Raw genomic sequence first — 21,782 nt, 5'->3', positions numbered from 1 at the left:
AGCAGCAACAACAACAACAACAGCAGCAGCAGCAACAACAACAACAACAGCAGCAGCAGCAACAGCAACAACAGCAGCAGCAGCAACAACAACAACAACAGCAGCAGCAGCAACAGCAGCAACAACAACAACAGCAGCAGCAACAACAGCAGCAGCAGTAGCAGCAGCAGCAACAGCAGCAGCAACAACAACAACAGCAGCAGCAGCAACAGCAGCAGCAGTAGCAGCAACAGCAACAAGTGAAAGCCTACAAACTCATGGAAACTGAACACCTCCCTACTGACTAAAAAAGTCAAGACAGAAAATAAGAAAGTAAAGACTTTCTAGAAAGAAAGAATGAAAAGGAAAAGGCAATCTAGCCAAACTTCCAGGACACAATGAAGGTGGTTCTGGGGCCAGTTCATAGCACTGAGTGCCTACATTCAAACAAACAAACAAACAAACAAATAACAGAGAGCTCTCACACTAGCAACTTAAGAACACACCTGAAAGTTCTAGAACAAAAAGAAGAAATCACCTCCAGAAAGGAATAGAGGGCAAGAGATAATCAAACTCAGGACTGAGATCAATAAAACAGAAACAAGCAAGCAAACAAACAAAAGAGACAAAGAATCAATGAAACAAAGAAAGTTGGTTCTTTGGGGAAATCATTAAGATTGACAAACCCTCAGGGCAGTGGTGCTGCACGCCTTTAATCCCAGCACTTGGGAGGCAGAGGCAGGTGGGTTTCTGAGTTCGAGGCCAGCCTGGTCTACACAGTGAGTTCCAGGACTGACAGGGCTACCCAGAAAAACCCTGTCTCAAAAAACAAAACAAAACAAAAAATCAGCAAACCCTTACCTAAACTAAGCAAAAGGTGGAGAAAGAATATCCAAATTAACAAAATTAGAAATGAAAAATAGGACATAACAACAGACACCAAAAAAAAAAAAAAATCATAAGGCGGTACTTTAAAAACATATAGAACACCAAACTGGAAAATCTAAAAGTAATGGATAATTTTCTCAGCACACACAACCTACCAGAGTTAAATCAAGATAAACAGTTTTAAAAGGCCTATAACCTTTAATGAAGTAGAACCAGTAAATCTAAATGAAATAGCCAGATAGCAGGGAACAGAGCCACATCCCTTGTCACCAAATGAAGCTTGCAGGATTGGCAATGGGTTATAGTCCATCAAGTTGGGGACCACAAGGGTCCTATAAACCCTTTTGCTCCTTTGCTTCACCATCAGGGACTCTAACCCTCTGAAACCATCATCCCAATTAAACAGTCTCTCTTATAAATCGCCTCAGTCATGGAGTCTTTTCACAGCATAGGAAATACGAAACAGAGGGCAAGCAGAGAGCACGTGTACCATTTCTATCTCCATGCCTGTAGGCTGACTGCACCCGAGGGCAATGAATCTGCATCTGAGTAAGTGAAAAGTGTAGTTTTACTAAATCCTTTATGCTCCTTGGTTTTTATGGTCAGCTTGATGCAGCTAGGGAGGAAAGAAACTCAGCTAAGGAGTGGTCTAGACCAGATCGGCTGTGGGTGTGTCTGTGGGGACTTTTCTTATTTGCTAATTAATGTGTCAGCCCACTGTGGGTGGTACCACCCCCTAGACAGCTTCCTTCCATAGTTCCTACCTCTATTCAAGCCTCTACTTGTGCCGACTTCTGTCCGTGATGGACAGCTACCTGGAAACATAAGCAGAGATAAACCACTCGCTCCCCAAATTGCTTTTGGTAATGGCGTTTGTTACAGCAACGGAAAGCAAACTAGAACATACGTTTGAGCCACAAAGGAGTGTGGGTAGGATGAATGAGGCCGAGAGTCCTTTTCAGTATGTGGCACCTGTAATTGGACTCTAAACGGATTCTGTAGTCTCAGCAGCAAGCTAGGCTAGCTCACAGACGGTGGTTGAGATGCTGTGGGGATACCATCAGATTTTGGAAGCTGTAGTGGTTTGAAAAGGAATGCCCCCCCCCCCATAGACTCATGTGTTTGAATGCTTGGCCCATAAGGAATGGCACTATCAGAAGGTGTGGCCTTGTTGGAGTAGGTGTGGCTTGGCTCGAGGAAGCCTTTGAGGTCTCAGAATCTCAAGCCAGTTCCTTTCCTACTGCCTGTCCATTCAGATGTAGAACTCTGAGCAACTTCTCCAGCACCATGTCTGCCGGCACGCTGACGTGCTTCCCCCCAAGACGATAATGGACTACACCTATGAGCCTGTAAGCCAGCTTCAATGGCATGGAAACCCTGAGACAGAGTATCGTCCACATGGTACCAGTGTTCCTCCATAGATGCTAGGTAGATGGTGATAAAACACAGATTTCAGACCTTAGAAGAATCGGTGGACACATCCACAAATTGATCCTCTACTTTGAAGGTGCTATTCTATATATTGGTTTTTTTCCACGGTGACATAGATTGCAAACACATATAAAACTGAAGAAAATGCATAATGAAGCTCCATAAACCACTGACCAGCTTCAAAAACCAGGTACGTAGCCCATTCTGCTGACAGAAAGTCCTCTAGGACAATTCTTTCCAGTAGTATAATTTATAGGCAGAAACCAGATTTTATTATATAATTTTAGCCATAAATGCCTCAATTTGTATTTAAAAAAATAAAAGTTTTAAGATAAGTATAACCACAATACTATCATTGCAGAAAATGTTAAGCCCTTAATTATCATCAAATACCAATTTTTAAAAATGTAATGGTCTCCTAAATGGCACATGCTTTAAAATAGTTGTTTTAGGGTTCAAATAATTTCAAACATTCTATAAAGTCCCTTTTTCCATATAGAAACAAAAATCCAAAAGTCAGTTTCTCTATTCCTCCCCTATGTTTATGAAACTACATTACTTCCTTTGCCCTTTTTTCTTATCAAAAAGGTCTCACAACGCTGTGGGAGGCACTAGAAATCTATTCTCACGGGTCCTATATCTAGAGCCTTATGCAACTAGAAGCATTTGTCTATTGGGCTGCAGACCATGTTGGCAGGTCAGTCATTTCCCAAGGGAGTCCAGCCAAATTGGCAGTCACCCCATCAATGCCCACAGCCCTGGGGCGCTCCTGTGAGGTCTCAGGTTTCTCTGCTGCAAGACAGCATTGTCTTTATACAACAGGGAAGTGGCACCCACTAAATCTCGACAATACGGGACACCTAACCAAGACCACCACAGTGACACCACCTTCCGTCATGAATGGGAAGATCTCACAAAGCCCCACTCCTATATGAAGGACTAGAGGCAATTGAGGACTGCCGAGAAAGGAAGAATCTGTGTTCTCAGGGAACGAGCCCCCTGATAGATTATCCAATCCCAAGTGGCCAGCCCTAAAAACATACTCATATGAGCAACACTAAATAGTCTTGGGGGGGGGGTCTATATATATGTTTGTAATAAAAACAAAGAAACAAAGACGAGATCATAAAGTTGATAGGAGTGGAAGGGACATGAAAGGGCCCCTACCTCAACCCCCACAAACTGTAAAATAACTCTATTTAGAAAAAGAAATGTTTGAGGGTTCAGATGCCTGCGAACCCACCAGGGGGCGCTGGAAGAACTTGCTGAAGGTCACAGTTAGCCTAAATGCCAGTTTGGCGGTTGTATCACAATGGGAGCCTGAAATGCTCAGGTGAAGTTTGACTTTTCCCTAGTGCAGGCCGGGATTCTGCCCAGGGGAGGGATCAGGCCTCGGAAGTTGTGCTTCGTTCCCACGCTGCTTGAAAAAGGCCAGGATGAATTCTTATACGCCTTATTGGAGGATCTCGTGTGTTTAGCCTGCCTGCCTGGCAATGGTTTTCCTTCCATGTTTACAAAGAGAATATGTACAGCTGTGCACTTTGTAACTCCATCGCTCTTGGGGTTTTGTTTTGTCTTGTTTTGTTGTTTATTTGTTTGCCAAGTCTGCCTTTCCCTGGTGTTTTTTTGTCTCCCAAACAGTTACACAGTTATACACTGTTATACAATGTTAAGAAGAAACTTTCAAAAACAATGCCTGTTTTCACTCCCTCCCCGAGATGAGTTTATGATGAAGTCTCCACCCATACCCTCCCCAAAGGCCGATCACCCCTTGGTCTGACTGTCACAGATAGACAGGACATCTCAGTGCCACAGAGTTTATGTATCCCGAGTATAGTTAATAACAACCCCAAAGCTCAAGAATAGCGATGCTGGCAATTCATACAGCCAAAAAGACGGTACAAAAGGCTTTTTTAAGAGAGGAGGGGCCACAGTTGCAAAACATTTATTGCAGTATATTGCTTACAAAGTTACACAGTATATTATAACCATTCTAATGTGAGTTATTTACTATTAGTAGTTGTTTATTTCTTCCTTTGCCTAATTTACAAGTTACACTTTATCATAAGCATAAATGAATACAGAAAATCAGGACACACAGGGGTTGATAGTCTGCAGCTTCCGCCATCCATCCATGGGGGGACTCCTGAGATGTACCCCATGTAGAGTAAGAGGAGCACTCTAGCTTCCTAGGGATGCTCTAACAAAATACTACAACTAAGTGGCTTAAAACAACAGAAATGTCTGTCTGTCTAACACTGCTGGCAGCCAGATGTCGTATGGGGTGTGTGTGTGTGTGTGTGTGTGTGTGTGTGTGTATGAGAGAGAGATAGAGTGTGTGTGTGAGGGTGTGTGTGTGAGGGTGTGTGGGTGTGTGTATGAGTGTGTGTGAGTGTGTGTGAAAGTGTGTGTGTATGTGTGAGAGAGAGAGTGTGTGTGGGTGTGTGTGAGGGTGTGAGTGTGTATGTGTGTGTGTGTGAGGGTGGGTGTATGAGTGGGTGTGAGTGGGTGTGTAAGTGTGTGTGTGTGTGTGTATGTGTGTGTGTGTGTAGGACCACACTTCTCTAGAGCTCTAAAACAGGCTTCTCACAGCTTCCCGAAGTGTTTGGTCCTTCCTGAGATGGAAGATGGTTGGTCATCTTCATTCAGTGTCTGCATTTCATCGCCCCTGTGTGTGTCTCCTTTTACCAGAACACTGGTCATTCAGCTGGGGCCTCTTACCTCAGTGACCTCAATGACCCTGGAAATCATTCTCTCTAAAAAGGCAACACGTGGAGGTACGGGGACTACTATAGCATGTTATAGAAAGCTATGTCACGTGACTTTCATGAGAATAACGGCGTTATAAACCTCATGAGCTTCAAGACTTAAATTATGATACCTGTACTACATTAGGTAACAGCTTAATGTTAAAGTGTCAGCTGAGGCATCTTGGAGGGTTACAGTGTATCTGAGCAAACACCAGTTGTTGCTGGGCAGCTCCAACCCCTGTGTGGCCCAGGCACTTCAGGTGGGAACTAACTCATTAGGGAGGCATAAATGCCAAGCCAACGTGATTGGTTACAGCTCCACAGCTGTTTATTTGGCCTCTTCCCATTGGAGAGTCCCTAGTTATATAAAATTTTGGCTGCCATGGGTTGGTTGAGTTTGTTTTGGTTTTCTTTAATATACAAATCTATTTAAAGTAGTTTATATCATATATAATAAATAAATCTTTTTAAACATTTTTTTTTTTCAAATCATGCAAAGCTAAGGTCATGTAGGAGAAAGACCATGACTGCGTGCCTTTTATGCTTTGGGCATGGTCTCCATTTTAATACTTTAACACTATGGTCAGTTACTGATACAGAAAATCAAATCCAAGCCAAGAGAAAGAGATTATTGTACAAGTACTGAAATATTCATTATAGAATTGCTTTCTCTAGAGAACACAGGTTATCTGTCTACATTGTACACAGTAAATGTTCACAAAATCAGATTCACATTCCAAGAACCACAGTGTTCACTGCCTCTGTTTGTCACCAGTAGAGGGCCCATGCACGGTTCTCTCAGGTTTCAGTTGGAATGCTCATGGCCTAGCAGGCTCTAATCCCCACAGGCCCCACTTCAGTTCCTGCCATGGTCGCTCGATGAACAGGGTCAGGGCCAGCCCACTGAGGAAGGTCAGCACACAGTGTCCGAAGAAAAGATAGAGCTGGGGACAGAGGGCACAGTGGACAGCATATTCCATGATCCTCACACCCCCCCCCCATGTTTGGATCTGGGCATATGTTACCCTAACACCATGAAGCAGAGCAGAAAAAAAAAAAAGATCCCAAACATTAAAAGAGTTTGCCCTAGACTAAAGCCTGCCCCCCACTCCCCTTCAGCTAAACCAGAGAGAAGAACAGCTTTAGAAAAGAGCAATGCAAAGCCAGCCAGCTTCTAACAAAGTCAGCTGTGCTCAAGAAGAGCAAGTGGTGGAGCCAGGATAAGACCAAGGGCCAGGCCCCTGCTTACCATGTTGGTGTCCGTGTAGTGAATAAGGGTCTCCTGCAGTCCATTATAGAGAATGATGACAATGGGGTGTACGAGGTAGCAAGCATAGCTTATGCTGGCCGGGAGACTCCAGATGCCCCAAGAAAGCATGCGTTTCACAGGACCTGACAGGAAGAAGTGCAGAGTCACACAGTCACAGGCCTGCCTCTGGTTCCCTGATGCTACCTGACACGGGGCAGGGATTCTCTTTTTAAAAGTGTGTGTGTAGCCGGGCGTGGTGGCGCACGCCTTTAATCCCAGCACTCGGGAGGCAGAGACAGGCGGATTTCTGAGTTCGAGGCCAGCCTGGTCTACAAAGTGAGCTCCAGGACAGCCAGAGCTATAAAGAGAAACCCTGTCTCGAAAAAACCAANTTCGAGGCCAGCCTGGTCTACAAAGTGAGCTCCAGGACAGCCAGAGCTATAAAGAGAAACCCTGTCTCGAAAAAACCAAAAAAAAAAAAAAAAGTGTGTGTGTGTGTGTGTGTGTGTGTGTGTGTGTGTGTATACCCATGTGCATGTGTCCCTTGGAGGCCAAAAGAAAGTGCTGGACCTCCTGAAGCTAGAGCTGGAGATGGTTGTGAGCTGCCCAACATGGGTGCTAGGACCAAACTTAGGCACGTAGGCAGCGTTGACAAACCCTTAAGCACTGAGTCATCTCTCCAGCACCTATTCTGTCTCTGACAGCTATTTCCTAGCCTCTTTCTGGCCACCACCCTATTACAAGGCCTTGCAAGAAGAGAATTCCTTCTTATCTATTTATTGCTGGATATGCTAAATATATAGAACATTGTCTGACACAAAACAAATGCATGAACACACCTATGCAATTATGTCAATGAACCTGGAGACCCTCAGCCCAGCCCTGGACCACTGCTAGTACCTGGTGGCCCTTTGGTGACTGCTTCCAGGAAACTTGGAATACACGTGATCTGTCGGCAGAGGTGGCCAGGACCACCTTGGCTGAGGCTGAGTGTTTTCATCCCCATCCGAACTCTAAACTCATCCAGGGAGGCCCCTAGAGTACACAGCTGTCTTACTTCCTCCTGGGCTCTGTTCCAGGGCTTTAAGGATCCAAGGAAGTTTGGAAATAGATTTTTCTGTTTGGTGCCTGAGTGGTGTTTGGCGATACCTCTTTACCTCATTCAGACCAAATAGAGAAAGAAAGGAAACTGTCAGAAGTCTGGAACAGATCTGTAATCAGGAGAAAATTCCTTTCTTTCTATATGTGCCCTTCATCTGCCTGCCCCTCTGCACATCAAAAGCCAGCAGCACAAAAGATATTCTCCCTGGTTATGGAAGGGGTCTTAGTGACTAGGACCTTCCCCTCAGATGGACACCAAGGCCTGAGGTGGCTGTGACCAGGAACCCTGTTCTCAGTTACGACGACATTATATCATTTTCTCACTATTTTTCAGAGTTCTTGTCTAGCCTCTAAACTACCTTTCCTGGAGAGGCCTGTACTGGCTGGTTTTGTGTGTCAACTTGACACAGGCTGGAGTTATCACAGAGAAAGGAGCCTCCCTTGAAGAAATGCCTTCATGAGATCCAGCTGTAAAGGCATTTTCTCAATTAGTGATCAAGGGTGGGAGGGTCCCTTGTGGGTGGTGCCATCCCTGGGCTGATAGTCTTGGGTTCTATAAGAGAGCAGGCTGAGCAAGCCAGGGGAAGTAAGCCAGTAAGTAACATCTCTCCATGGCCTCTGTATCAGCTCCTGCTTCCTGACCTGCTTGACTTCCAGTCCTGACTTCCTTTGATGATGAACAGCAATGTGGAAGTGTAAGTTGAATAAACCCTTTCCTCCCCAACTTGCTTCTTGGTCATGATGTTTGTGCAGGCATAGAAACCCTGACTAAGACAAGGTCCAAACCTTGTCTTTCAGGATCTACTACCTTAGTGCATAAACCAACATAAAAATTAAAAGTAGGGGGAGTGGGTATGGGGGACTTTTTGGATAGCATTGGAAATGTAAATGAGGAAAATACCTAATAAAAAAATTAAAAGTAATATATAAGAGTGATTTCCCCGCCAAGAATAGAGACAGACTGCTCTTTCTGGGTTGGTATCAATTACTCATCCCTACCTCTGGGTACACACCTTGTATTTTAACTTTGTCACCCTCTGGAACAGGGTGTGGGCCCAAGAACAAAGCCAGTGGCCCCCTCCTACCTCCATAGCCTTCCTGACAGGCAAAGATGACCCATCCCACAGCTGCTGCCCACAGGGTACGATGGAGGGCCTGGTAGATGGCAGCAGCTACGGAAGAGGTTGGAGAGGTATCGTCCAGCACATAAGCCAGGGCAACAACTGCAAACAGGGTCAGCAGAGACAAAGTCCAGCCCAGCGTGGCCTGCACCTGAGGGGAACAAGAGGTAGTTCACAACTCATGAGTCACTGAGTCCTTTTGGCACATGCTCCCTGGTACCCTTTCTGTCACTTCAGATCACTATGTGTAAACCTCAGTCACTACAGATTTGACCAAAGGACCAGCTTAGTGGCAGGCAGGGCTTAGCAACAATTCGGGTGAAGGGTGTGTGGTATAACGGGATGAGATGAGGCCTGTAATCCTGTTCCTCCAGAGACTGAGGCAGAACTGAGAGTTCAAGGCCAGCTGAGCTACGGAGAGAGAGGTAGAGACCCTACCTCAAAACTCAAAGTGTCCTTTTGCAAAATGATAGCCTACTTACTGAGTGACTGTGCATGTTCAATGGACGTTAGGCCATTCTGACACTTGGATGTGTGAACTAACATGCTTAGATCATATTTGTTCCCTACTAATGCACACATATCTCATCTCCCCTCCCTCTGGACACCTTCCCATTCCCAACAGTCACTCCGCTACTCTTGCACATTTCATTTTTAATAAGCCTCATAGGAAAACAGGGAGGATTGTGGGTCAAGCATTTAAGGGCTTGTGGTGATGGAAGAGCCCTGCTCCTTGATTGTGATGACATGTACAAATTTCTACCCAGGATAGCAACTCTCAGAGCAACACACATGCATACAAAAACACACAGGGGAAACTGGCAGTCTAAGGTCCATGGGTTGAGTGATGTCAGTTCCCCGGGGACGATAATGTGTCATAGTTCCCTTGGCACGGTACCTGAGGCAAAGCCTGGCAAAAGCACATCTCACACTTGTTTTGTTTTGTTTTTGCAATTTCTCACAAATCTATAATCAGTCAGAAGGAAGCTTTCTTTCCCAACAGTCCCTCCACTCCTGATGCCCCACTCTGTCCTTTAATCAAAGAAGATGCCTCAGTATAAGGGAAGAGGCACCTTGAGGAGTGGGAAGAGAGAGCAACGTCCAGCTCCAAGAACACATGTGAGTTAAGTCTTGGCTTGGGTTAAGTCTTGGATCTTAGGCTGCATCCCTTCATCCCTGCATCCCTTCATCCCTGCATCCCTTCATCCCTGCATCCCTTCATCCCTGCATCCCTTCATCCCTGCATCCCTGCATCCCTTCATCCCTGCATCCCTTCATCCCTGCATCCCTTCATCCCTGCATCCCTTCATCCCTGCATCCCTTCATCCCTGCATCCCTTCAACCCAGACTTATCTTCCTGTTTCTCTGTGCTCAGGTTGTTGAGCGACCATGACGGCTATGCTGAGGTAAGAGGCTATCGACCATGACGGCTATGCTGAGGTAAGAGGCTGTCTACCATCTTGACTATGGGATCTACTTGGAGCTCAATAATCTTGCCCTAGTTTGGGCTGCGTGGAAAGAAAGAGAACTGACAGGGACTTGCCAGCAAGTCAGCCTAAGCCCTTTGCCCTCTGCTGATTCTCTGGTGTCAACGGGTCTAGAAACACATCTGAGCCTATGCTGTCCCCCATTCCTGGCCTGCCTGTCTGCTCACGGGGCCCTTCCTGTCTCATCTCTTCCAGCCACTGCATGCTCGGCCTCCTCCAGTAGGAACCAGAATCCTTATTTTCCCAACTGAGTTGCTTCTCTAGCTCTGTCTGTCTGTGTCCCTAGCTCCACATCCCCGACCGCGACACTGGCCCTTGATGTGGCTTCTCAATGTTTCTTCTTCATCTTACCTTCTGCCCTTTGTTAACACCCCGTTCTCCCTGGAGCCTCGTGTGACCTGGGCTGTGTTCAGGAATCTCTTTGATGGTGCTGGGTTAAAATCTACAGCCAGATAATACATGTCCAGAACACTAAAACGCCAATGTGGAATAGATATGCTCTTTCATATAGCCACTTGTCCTGATGAATCTTTTTGTTTGCTTGCTTGTTTGTTAGGGTAATTTTTAAATATATATATATATATATATATATATATATATATATATATATATTCTCAGAGAGATGGCTCAGCGATTAAGAGCACTGCTCTTCTGAAGGCCATGAGTTCAAATCCCAGCAACTACATGGTGGCTCACAACCACCTGTAATGAGATCTGATGCCCTCTTCTGGTGTGCCTGGAGACAGCTACAGTATACTTAGATATAATAATAAATAAATCTTTTAAATATATATATAGATAGATAGATAGATAGATAGATAGATAGATTCTCATTTTGTCTCCCCAGGCTGGAGCCAGCAATCTTTCTGTCCTCCGGAGTGCTGGGGTTACAGATATATACCGCCTCACCCAGAAAATCCTATTCCTGGATATTACTATGAGTGATGTAAGATTTCCCTCAGAGGAAGGCCTCTACTATGAAATGTCTATGGCAAAGCCAAGGCCTTTGAAGGTCAGGCCAGTAGAGGCCTGGGAGGCAACAGCTGTGTCCCAATAGTTCAAGTGGAGTCTTCATGCACTTGAGAAATGAGGATGGGACTAAGGCTAGGAAAAGCGTCCTCCTCGAGCTTTAGTGTGGACACACAACATATGGCAGCACAGTAACCAATCCAGCAGCCTGGCTCCGCCTGCATTTGGCGTGGAAGACCCAAGCCAGAGAGGCCACAGCGATCCCCGCCAGCCACGTGCCCTTGCAGGGCGACAAGGGGACAACATACCGTCGTTTTGAGAATGTCTGTAGGGCGGTCTGAATGCATGAACATGCTCAGGAAGAGGCCCACAAGGAACGGGCCACAGCGGCAGTAGGGCTTGGTGTAATACTCTGAGAAATAGAGCGCAGTCCCATTTTCACTGAAAAACAAGAAGAAGAAAGCAAGGCAAAGGCTCGGCTTTGACTGGATGAAGAAAAAGGGAATTCCTCTGGGGTAATCCACAAATGGATTAGATTTCCCAATAATGATCCACACACAATGACTGGCTAGACCCTAGACCCCAGGCCCCTGGGTCACAGCTGGTTTGTTTAAATTCTAAATTCCCTTGGGCTCCGTACCCAGATCTCAAGGACATAGGATGACTTCATTTGTTTTAAATACTCATTCATGGTGGCTGACCCACTACCTCTAGGAATGTAGAAGAGACTGTGAGAAAAGAGGAGTTCCAAACAAGCCAGAGACACTGGAAAGCCAGGGAATGGTGGTATACACTTTTAATCCCAGCACTTGGGAAGCACGGACAGGTGGATCTTTGTGAATTCTGAGCCAGCCTGGTCTATATAATTAGTTCCAGGACAGGCTGCATAAAGAGACCCTGTCTCAATAAAAAGGAGGAGGAAGGCGAGGAGGAGAAGGTAATGAGGAGGAAGAGGAGGAGGAAGACAACACTATTAAATGCTGTCATTCCCAACTATGTCCTCTGACATCAATAGCAACAGACCTGAGAATGTGTTAGGGAGTCAAACTCCTGCCTTCTCTGGGAACACTGAAGAGGAGGAGGTCAGCAGTGGGCATGCCTCCATTGGATGGTGGATCCACTTGGAGGATAAGACCCTCCAAGTGACCAGTGTCCTTCAAGTTTGAGAAGTACTGCCTACACACAAATGTCCAGGTGGCTCCCAGGCCCACCAAATCAGAATCTGGACATGGGACCCAGGGTTGAGAATCGTCAAAGCTCCCTGGCGCTCCAAAAAGAGAGTAGCTTGAGAATGCCTGCTGGGAACTTTTCACTGTTTCCCACTGAGGCTGGAAGATTGACTCAGCTGAGGCTCCACAATGCCCACACAGAGATTATCAGAGGTGGTGAACTTGCTGGAAGATTAGTCAGTGGTTCTTCAGCTCTGGCTAGGAGCTCTTATAAAAGTCATTTCCTTGAGCACTAGCACCAGAAAATCTAATTCAATTAGCACAACTTAGGTCAGGACGAGAAGCCTCTCTTGGACCTGAAAGCTGCAGTAGAGACACATGCCTCTAATGCCAGCAGTTGGGAAATTGAGCCGAAAGGATTGTGAGTTCAAGGCCAGCCTGCATTGCTCAGTGCATTTGAGGCCAACCTGAGCTACAGGATGAACACTGTCTCCTATACATACATATACATATATATGCACATATATACATGCACATATATACATATGCATATACATGTGTGTATGTATCCAAAAAAAGTCCCAATAAATAAATTCTCCCCAAGGGACCTTAATGAGCCTTAATGAGCAGCTAGGGCTAAGAACCATGAGACTAAGCATAAGAAAGCTGCCTCCTGTCATCAGAACACCCATCAAAGCAGATGACAGGACATGGAAAAGGGCTTGATGCTCTCCAAGGCATGAGGCTTGCAGTGAATTCACTCACAAATACAAACCAACTACATAAGTCTCATTCTGGGCCATGGTGTGCGTGCGCGAGTGCATGTGCGTGTGTGTGTGTGTGTGTGTGTGTGTGTTCATATGTATTCACCACAATGCAGATATGGGGGTCAGTCAACAAGCTTGCAGGAATCTCTTCTCTCCTCACATCGTGTGGGTAAGTCCCAGGATTAAACTTAGGTCCTCAGGTTTATAGCAAGCACCTTACTCTCTGAGCCATGTTGAGCCATGTTGTTGTTGTTGCTGCTGCTGCTGCTGCTGCTGTTATTTGTTTATTTAAGAGTTGGTCTTTTATTGGCCTAGAAATCACCAAGTAGGTGAGGCTGGCTGGCCAGCAAGCTCCAGGATCTACTGTCTCCACCGCCACAGCACTGAGATTCCAAGTACCCACCACAATGCTCCATTTTTTTTTTTAATGGGAGTTTTGGAGTACACACATGGGGTCCCTGTGCTTGCATTTGCAAGAACTGGCTGAGCTATCTTCGCTGAGCCCCTCGGGCTGACTTTGTTAGAGGTCAGTGGAGGCTGCTTTGGAAAATGTCATATTTCCACCAACATCTGAGAGAAGTGTAGGAGGCAACCCTGTGGGATCTTAGATGCTAAGGGAAGATCCTTCTATACCCGGAGAACAACAGCAGCAATGGCTTGGGAGAGACCGTGTGGCTGGTCTGCAGTCAGCGAATAAGTGGTTGGAGTCCAGTGGCTTTTGGACGAGACTGGGTGATCAACTGGCTTACCCGAGTTTCACCTCTGCAGTGCTGACTCCTGACTTGAGAAGAGTCTAGCTCCTGTGTTAGCACACTGAGTTCTGTGGCAGAATTGTAAGTAGCTTATTGTGGAGGTAAAAAGAGTGTAGAGACTTAGATCCTAGGTTCAAATAACACCTATGCCACCTCTTAGGTGCTGTGTGACCTTGAAGTAACCGGAACTTTCTTATGGGTTCAGGTTCTCCTTCCCGCAAGGTATCTGGTATCTACACTACTTCAGCCACATGGGGGCGCTCCCGTCCTCCGAGAAACATTTTATTGAGCAGATGCGTTTTTGTTCTCCCCAACTGAATCCTCTGCAAAATGAAAGGCTGGGAAATTTGGAACTTCCGTCCAGATCAAAGGTGTCTAACCCAGTTTTTCCATAATTTGATAGGCACAGGGCAAGCAGCCTGACGTCATTCTGCAATCCCCCCTTAGATATCCTGACCCTGACGAAGGCAGGCAAGGGACAGAGAGGACCAAGCTGGAACCCTGTTACCTGGCTGCTGCTGGAGATGCCACTGGAAGTTTATAAGCCAAGGTGAGCAGAGTGGTGGCCGTGGAAGACGCCAGGAACAGCAGGCCCCCGAGGAGGACGAGGACACGTTTACTTCTGCAGAAGAGAGGGCAGAGAAGGACCGCCTTTCAGTTGTCTCCATCACAGTACAAATGAGCCGCCACAATCCCAGGGCCTTGCTTTCAAGAGAGGAAGTGAGGACTTCAACCCAGCAGGAAAAACTGGGTGGGCTAGGAGTTCCTGGACTGCCTGACCTTGACCAATGACCAACAGTGAGACTGTGGACAGGAACTTAAAAGTCGAGTTCCTCTTCTAAACGGGGATACTAGCAGTGCCCTTGTCTGCTCTCCCCCCAAAGCTTACACCATGGTTCCCAGGAATACCGTTCCTGGGAACATCGCCTGCCCTCTATAGAATACTATAAGGACATCAGTGGTGGTTGACTAAGGAGAGAAATGATTTGTTTAAGGAAGGATGGGACGCAGATTGGACATAGCTACCCACTCCAGGGAAGGGGAGGGACAATAGAGACGGGAGGAGAACCCAGCTCTCCTTGCTAGCATAAGCCAAACCTGAGAGAAATGTCTAACTGTGGGAGGCTTATGTGACAGTGTGGGAGAGGGGAAGGAAGGGAGAGCCAATACAAGATCAGCTGTTGAGGTGGCCAGCACTCAATTCTTCCAGAACGTTCTATAGCTTTATGTAATATGCCTCAGAACTCTCTGAGGAGTGTAGGAAAAAGAGGTATTTCTCCAGTATCTTCTGTTCCATTGGTGTTTACACACACTAATTCCTGTACACTCTGAGGTGGCACATAAAGAAATCCCAGCTCTCGTACTGTGGGATTCTGTGACAAGGAAAAGGTCTGAGAACACAGTCTCTAAGTCAGGCACTCTGATCTGGAGACTCAGAGGAGAACCAGGCAGAATCAGGGCTGTGAAGATCTGCCATGGCTCAGAAATGTGGGACACTCTTGTGTTTGGGGTTTTTTTGTTTGTTTTTAAAGTAGTTTCCCATTGCGTTCAAGGGCTGTAAGACATGTGTGCCCTTTGACCCACTAATTTCCCCCTAGAATGTGCATTCTGAAGAAACCCAGAAGTTGGCAACCAGTGGTTGTCACAAAAGTATTCGTGGGGAGTTATTTATGAAAGCATAAGACTGGAAATAATCTAAGTATATTGCAATGGGAGAAGGCACCTGTCAATTATACTTCATTCAGGAAATCGGATGTGAGGCAGACATTACAATTTTGTTCACAGTTAGTAAAATAATATAGTAAAATGTGGGTTTAAATACTATTTTTAAAAGATGTGGAGAGGCAAGCATGCTTTCATCTTTAAAACACTAGGCAAGAAAAAAAAAAAAGGATCACAAAGGCAGCTCCAGAGCCTTAACATTGTACCGAGTTTGCCATGAGTGATGGACTAGCGTGAATATTTTCCTTTTTCTTAATTCTAATGTTCCCTAAATGGAACACATATTTTAACGAGAAAGAACAATAAATGCCTTTCTAAAAAAAATAATAGCACACTATAAATCTCCCTGTGAATTATTGAGACTGTAAAGTGTTTCTAAAGCTAACAAAATTAAGGCGATAAATACAAGCCGTGGGGCAGCAGGTACATTGATACATTGCTGGGGGCACTGTAAATTACACCCTGCTTTCCAAGGAGCAATCTCCCGGCAGGTAACAAGCTCTAAGGAATCACTGCCGCCCTTTGACCTGGTAATTCCACGTAGAAATATGTCCCTGTGGAAATATGTACCCTGTGGAAACAGCTACAAGGAAAGGTAGTGTTCAAAGGCAGTCATCACAGGGCCATTTATAACCGTGAAAAAATTGGGCACCGTCTAGATACCCAACCATAAAAAAAAAATGGAATATAAATCCCGGAAACTGTCAGGTGTGTGCATCATGACAATATGTGGACCTGTTTATGTGAACGGCTGGGATGGAAAATGCTGAGCATGGGTGTTACACACCCTGGTGATAAATCTGGTGAAATGCACTGATTTACGGTGCGGCTGGAAGAGGACACGGGAAGGAGGGCAGGAGAGAGGGGAGTGGCGTCTCCATTTCTGGAAAGTTAATTTGCTAACTTCTAAAAAGCTGCTTCCTACAAAACTGGAGTGTAGCTGGGAGTTCCAGGCCAAAGGACCCCTGAGGGAAAAGAAAAGTCTCAGACCCACTTTCCATGGACGAAGAAGATCAGCGGTGTCATCAGGTGGAACTGGAAGTCGCTGGCGAGGTACCAAGTCCAGCCATTGCACTGGGGGGGAAAAGGGGAGTAACTGTGACTCCTCCCCTCCAGGTACAGGGCTGTTGAGTGTCTGCGGCTGGGCTGCGCCTGTGAGGGCAAGTTGAGTGGGTGGGTGGGGCGGCTTCCATAGCAAGAGGAAACTGAAACAAGATAGCCTTCATTCCTCAAATCAGTCTTTGAACCAAGCCTGACAGGTCCCGGGGAGAATTCAGACCTATTTCTCTCTTGTTTGTTAAAAAAAAAAAAAAAATTAGCTCGTCTCCTAGGACAAGCCATGGGAACTGACTGGGGTCACGATTTAGGAATGTAGGAGGTGGCTGTCCTTAGGTTTGTCTGGAATTCCAAGAGGGGAATTCCAAGAGGGTTCTTTCCCTTGCCTGGTTCCCACTCCCAACTTGAGGCGGGGTTGGGGGGGATGTGTTCTTTTGAGAGTAAGCACGTGGCTCATGCCCAGGGTTCCCACCAGAACCTACATGGACACTTGGCCAAAGCCACGGGGGTGGGGGGGAGCCCACGGGAGCCCACCCACTCTCCACTCTTGTGGGAAGCAGGGCCAGCTGATATCGACATGTTTTATCCCATATAAGGCAATACCTAGGGACAAATTTTCTGTCACTCAGGTCCCCGGGGCCCAAGAGAGCCCAAACTTCCCCAATAGAGAGGGAAGTTTTGTCCACCGTTAAACACTTTTGCCATGGAGAAAGTATGAATGGTCAGGCTTGAGAGCCATGACACCTAAGCTTCCAAAAAATCTAAGGTGGGCTCCCACTCAAAGGGGCAACTGGCTCCTGTCCTTGTCCCTGATTTTTTTTTTTTTTTTTTTTTTTTGGTTTTTTGAGACAGGGTTTCTCTGTGTAACCCTGGCTATCCTGGAACTCACTCTGTAGACCAGGCTGGCCTCTAACTCAGAAATCTACCTGCCTCTGCCTCCCAAGTGCTGGGATTAAAGGCATGCGCCACCACTGCCCAGTCTGTCCCTGATTTCTATAATGCCCCAAGATAGTCTGCATCCAGGAAAGTGACCCTCCCTGTCTCCTGGACCCTGACACAGACATGCCCTCATCTGCAAGTGGTTGCCCCCCCCCCGAAAAGCTTCTGGACTTTGGCCACCTCATAAATGAGCAGTTACCGGCAAGAATTAGGGACTGGCCACACATTTCAGCCCATAGGAGGAATTAAGGACATGGTTGAAGTATGGCTACCTCATTCCCTTTCGCTCTAAGTTTATTATTATCCTGGTTAGATTTTTATGTTATTTTATTTATTTTTAATTATTGTTGTGTCATCTTGATACAAGCCAGCACTTTCTTGGAAGAGGGGGCTTAAGATGAGAAATTGCCTCCACCATATTGGCCTGTAGACAGGTCTGTGGAGACATTTTCTTAATTAATGACTGATGCGGGAGGGCCCAGCCCCACTGTGGGTGGTGCCACCCCTAGGCAGGTGGCCGAGCAATCTATGGTAGCAATGAAGCCTCCATAGACTCCACTTTGGTTGCATTGACATCCTGCCCTGACTTCTCACAATGGTGACCTGTGACCCAGGAAGTCTAAGCCAAATAAACTCTTTCCTTCTCGGGTAGTCTGTGGTTGTGGTGTTTTATCACATTAATAGAAAGCAAACTGGAATGATTGTGAAGGTTTGGGGGATTGTGTAGTCATAAGAGCTTGTAGCTGTGAACCAGTTCCATGGCACCTGGCTTGAAATTAACTAAGAGTTCACCACGGTGAGGGGAGATATCTCCCTCACCTGTGATAGCATCTGTGACAGCGTAGACTTCCTGTGTGAAAGCAAACAAAATGTGTTGTCCTTTCTGGCCTGGTTCATGAACAATGGTGGAACAGGGAAACTGCCCTGATACCTAGACAGTCCACCCCTCATTAGTGCCACTGTGGCCTTTCTTGCTTGATAAGGACCCCTACATCAGCTGGTGTCATACCTTCAAAACTCATGGAGATGGGACTTAGGGTTGAGCCTTGGGAAACCGGCCAGACCATGTGACTAAGACACATTGTGTTTACCCATACGCCCTTGCGTAAGAGCCCTTGGGAACTCACGGCATTCTGGACAGACAGGAAGTTATTCAGCAACAGCAGATTCGTCCACCAAACCTCCCGGCAGTTATCCCAGTGGAACTGGGCCACTTCCCAGACAGGTCCCCAGGGAACAAAAGAGAAGAAACCAACCAGCAAGCACACAGAGTACATGTGAAGGAGCTGCAACCTGGCAGAGAGACACAAGAGAGAAGATAACACCACGGAGACCACGCACTCGCCTCAGTGGACATGCAGAAGGTCAGAGGGATGCTTGAAGGAACCTGTGATGTTGCTGGGCACATGCCAAGGGCCCACAGCCTTGCTGAGTTACCTACCCAGCATGGGCTGTGACAGAGGCAAAGGTACTGATGTTGGCTTAGAAAGCTCTTTATGGTACCACTGAAACAAAAGCTTTTTAGGAATTCCTAAGACTTGAGACAATCAGGTCAGGTAGTCTTGCCCCAATCTCAAATCATAGCTCGGAGAAGTCGGGGTGACTCGTTCCCAGTCACTCATCCATAAGATGGGTACAGTGCCTGTTCTTCCCATGTGCCACATGAGACAGAAACTTCTTTCCTCCCTCCTTTCCTCCTCTTCCATTCTTCCTTTGCCACACAGTCTTCATCCTTCTAAGCAGGACTTGACATGGCTATAAATCAAGGATTAAGGCACAGGGTCCAGGACTGGGTACACGGTTCAACTGGCAGAGTCCTTTGCTAGCAGGCACAAAGCCCTGGGGTTTGATCCCTAGCTTGGCATACAGTGGACATATTGTATGCATGCCTGTAATCCCACAACTCAGGAGGTAACAGCCAGAGGATCAGAAGTTTAAGACCATCCTCAACTACTCTGTGAGAGAGAGGCCAGTCTGGACTACATGAGACCCTGCTGTAAACAAACAAATGTAAAAAACAAACAAACAAACAAACAAACAAAAAAGCATGGTCCAGATCAGTGGGATGCAACAGAATATATAATAAGCCAGCTCTGACTGTCTGCCACTCACCAGGCATTTCCCAGTTGCTACACTTTGAAAAGTAAAGAAAAATTAACTACAATATACTAAATTTAATATTACTTATTTAGCCCGATATACGCAGAATATGATCATATGAACCAGCATGAGGTTTACTTGCAGGCTATCTTCCTTTCTGACTACCTCTTCAGAGACCAGCATGCACTCCACACATAGAGCATCTCTCTGTTGACCACTGTGTCTGGTGCCTGCAGTGTGGACTGCAGGTACATGTGCACTTGTGTGATTGAGCACGTGGGGGCCCAAGGTTGTAGGGGAATCATCTTTAACCACTCTTCCACACTAGTCATTAAGACAAACCCAGACCCAGAGCTTGCTGATGTGGTTGGTCTAGGTGGCCAGCTTGCTCTGAGAATCCCCTGTCTCCATCTTCTCAGGCTAGGATTACAGATGGGCTGCCATACCCACCAGGCATTTCACTTGGGTACCTGGGGATTCGGTCACTTAGGCAACGCTGACCACATCTCCAATCCCAGGAGACCTTTTTAAAAAAGATGTTTTGAGCTACTGTGTGTCTCAGTGGTAGAAGGTGATTTTAGTATGAAGAAAACACTAGGGTAAGATCCCTACCACAAAACCAAATACATACATATACATACATACATACATACATACATATATACATACATTTAGAAAGTTAGGGTGGTTTTTATTCAAGAAAGGCGGAGCCCATGGTCCAACAGCACCTCCAAACACGTGGCTAAGAGCCCAGGGCTAGGTAGAACAGGACAGATGGAAGCTGGCAGGACTTAGAATAGCCCCAGTTAAAGGTGCCCACCCCCAGCCCAGCACGGGGGAGGGCTAACACTGAGCCTCTGGTCCACACCTGGGGGAAAGGTCTGTTGTCCTACCTGCCCTGCGTGGCAGCGTCCTTCACACAGAGCACCCAGTAAGTGTTCAAGGAATAGGAATGGAGTTCTTGAGCTGTGTCACTGAGGAAAAGCAGGTACCTGTGTCCCAGATCTGCTCACCTGCTTTTGCCTTGGTGCCAGTCTCCGTAAGGTCCCCATAAACCTGTCCGTCCAAACCTCCCCAGTCAGACTGGCCTATCACAACCTGCCCATGCAAGTTCACAAAACATAGACAGATTTCCTTCTAACCTAAGAAAGCAAAATCTTGGAAACATCCTCCCTCTATTAGTGGGGCCAATTTAAATACACAATCGTCCATATAGACCATGCCCCCGTAGGCCACCTTTAACACCAGTAGTGTGGGTCCTGCCAATAGAGAATATGCCGGTGCCATGATATTAAATCAAGTCACATGCAAAATAGGGTAGTGCCTAAGTCAACTAAGCCACCTCCTCTGCTCCCCAGCTATGAACTTTTTAAGTATGGCTCCTAGTTGGAGAGATCACACAGCTGGGACCCTGGGGCACCCCCTTAATTTTCCATTCAGCAACAGCTAATCTAGTTTATACCTAGGAAGTGGGTGAGTGGACTTTCTTCCTCTTCCTCCCCCTCCTCCTTCTCTTCCTCTTCCTCCCTCTCTTCCTTCTCTTCTTCTTCCTTCTCCTCCTTCTGTTCTCCCCTCCTCCTTCTCTTCCTCTTCTTCCTTCTCCTCCTTCTCTTCTCCCCCTCCTCCTTCTCTTCCTCTTCCTCCCCTCCTTCTCTTCCTTCCCCTCCTCCTTCTCTTCTTTTTCCTTCTCCTCTTCCTCCTCTTCTTCCTCTTCCTCCTCCTCTTTCTTTCCAGACAAGGTCCTACTATGTAGCCTTGGCTGTCCTAGAACTCTGTAGATCAGACTGACCTCGAACTCAGAGAGACTGCCTCTAGCTCCTGAGCACTGGGATTATGGGCATGTGCCCCTACTCCAGGCTTGTGTTTTCTTATAAAGCAGCAGCTTCCAGCTGACCTCCTGACTGCCCATTCCTGCTCCATTCCAGTGCGCTTGCTGCCTGGCAGACAGAGTGATGCTTACAGATCGCACACCTGACACCCTGCCTCCCCTGCTGGGACTCTCTAAAGGTTTCTGTCCTAGAATAACCTCAGACTGCTTGGCTGCCCCTGGAGTCTAGTCCTCCACCTGTGTCCTCTCTGACCTCATCCCCACTGCTCTCTCTGCTCCTCCCCCTACCCCCACATCCCACCTGTCAGCAAAGAGCTTTGGGGTGCTTGAGTTTCCACAGCCACTCCAACCACACTCTATCTAGGGGCTTTTGCACTTCCATTACCCCTGAATAGATTGTCCTTTACGTGTGTGTGTGTGTGTGTGTGTGTGTGTGTGTGTGTTTTAACATCCTTTCACCTCTTTCAAGGCCCT

The 21,782-nt window shown here is 46.7% G+C and overlaps 1 protein-coding gene across 1 annotated transcript in view; it reads right to left on the bottom strand.

The window, feature by feature from the left end:
* Positions 1-5,807: 5,807 nt before the first annotated feature.
* The window catches only part of LOC110285182 (O-acyltransferase like protein), a 52,299-nt gene continuing 36,324 nt past the window's right edge, over positions 5,808-21,782 (bottom strand). Inside the window, exons 9-15 of the mRNA XM_021151162.2 lie at positions 18,508-18,673; positions 16,380-16,459; positions 14,172-14,285; positions 11,284-11,416; positions 8,484-8,670; positions 6,298-6,440; positions 5,808-5,992 (exon numbers count right to left, since the gene is read on the bottom strand). Coding sequence (XP_021006821.1) covers positions 5,867-5,992; positions 6,298-6,440; positions 8,484-8,670; positions 11,284-11,416; positions 14,172-14,285; positions 16,380-16,459; positions 18,508-18,673 — 949 coding nt within the window. The 3' untranslated portion in view covers positions 5,808-5,866. The remainder of the gene's footprint in view (positions 5,993-6,297; positions 6,441-8,483; positions 8,671-11,283; positions 11,417-14,171; positions 14,286-16,379; positions 16,460-18,507; positions 18,674-21,782) is intronic.

Source organism: Mus caroli, chromosome 18 (genome assembly GCF_900094665.2).
Source record: "Mus caroli chromosome 18, CAROLI_EIJ_v1.1, whole genome shotgun sequence".
NCBI lineage: Eukaryota > Metazoa > Chordata > Mammalia > Rodentia > Muridae > Mus > Mus caroli.
This window is presented reverse-complemented; position numbering and strand designations above follow the sequence as displayed.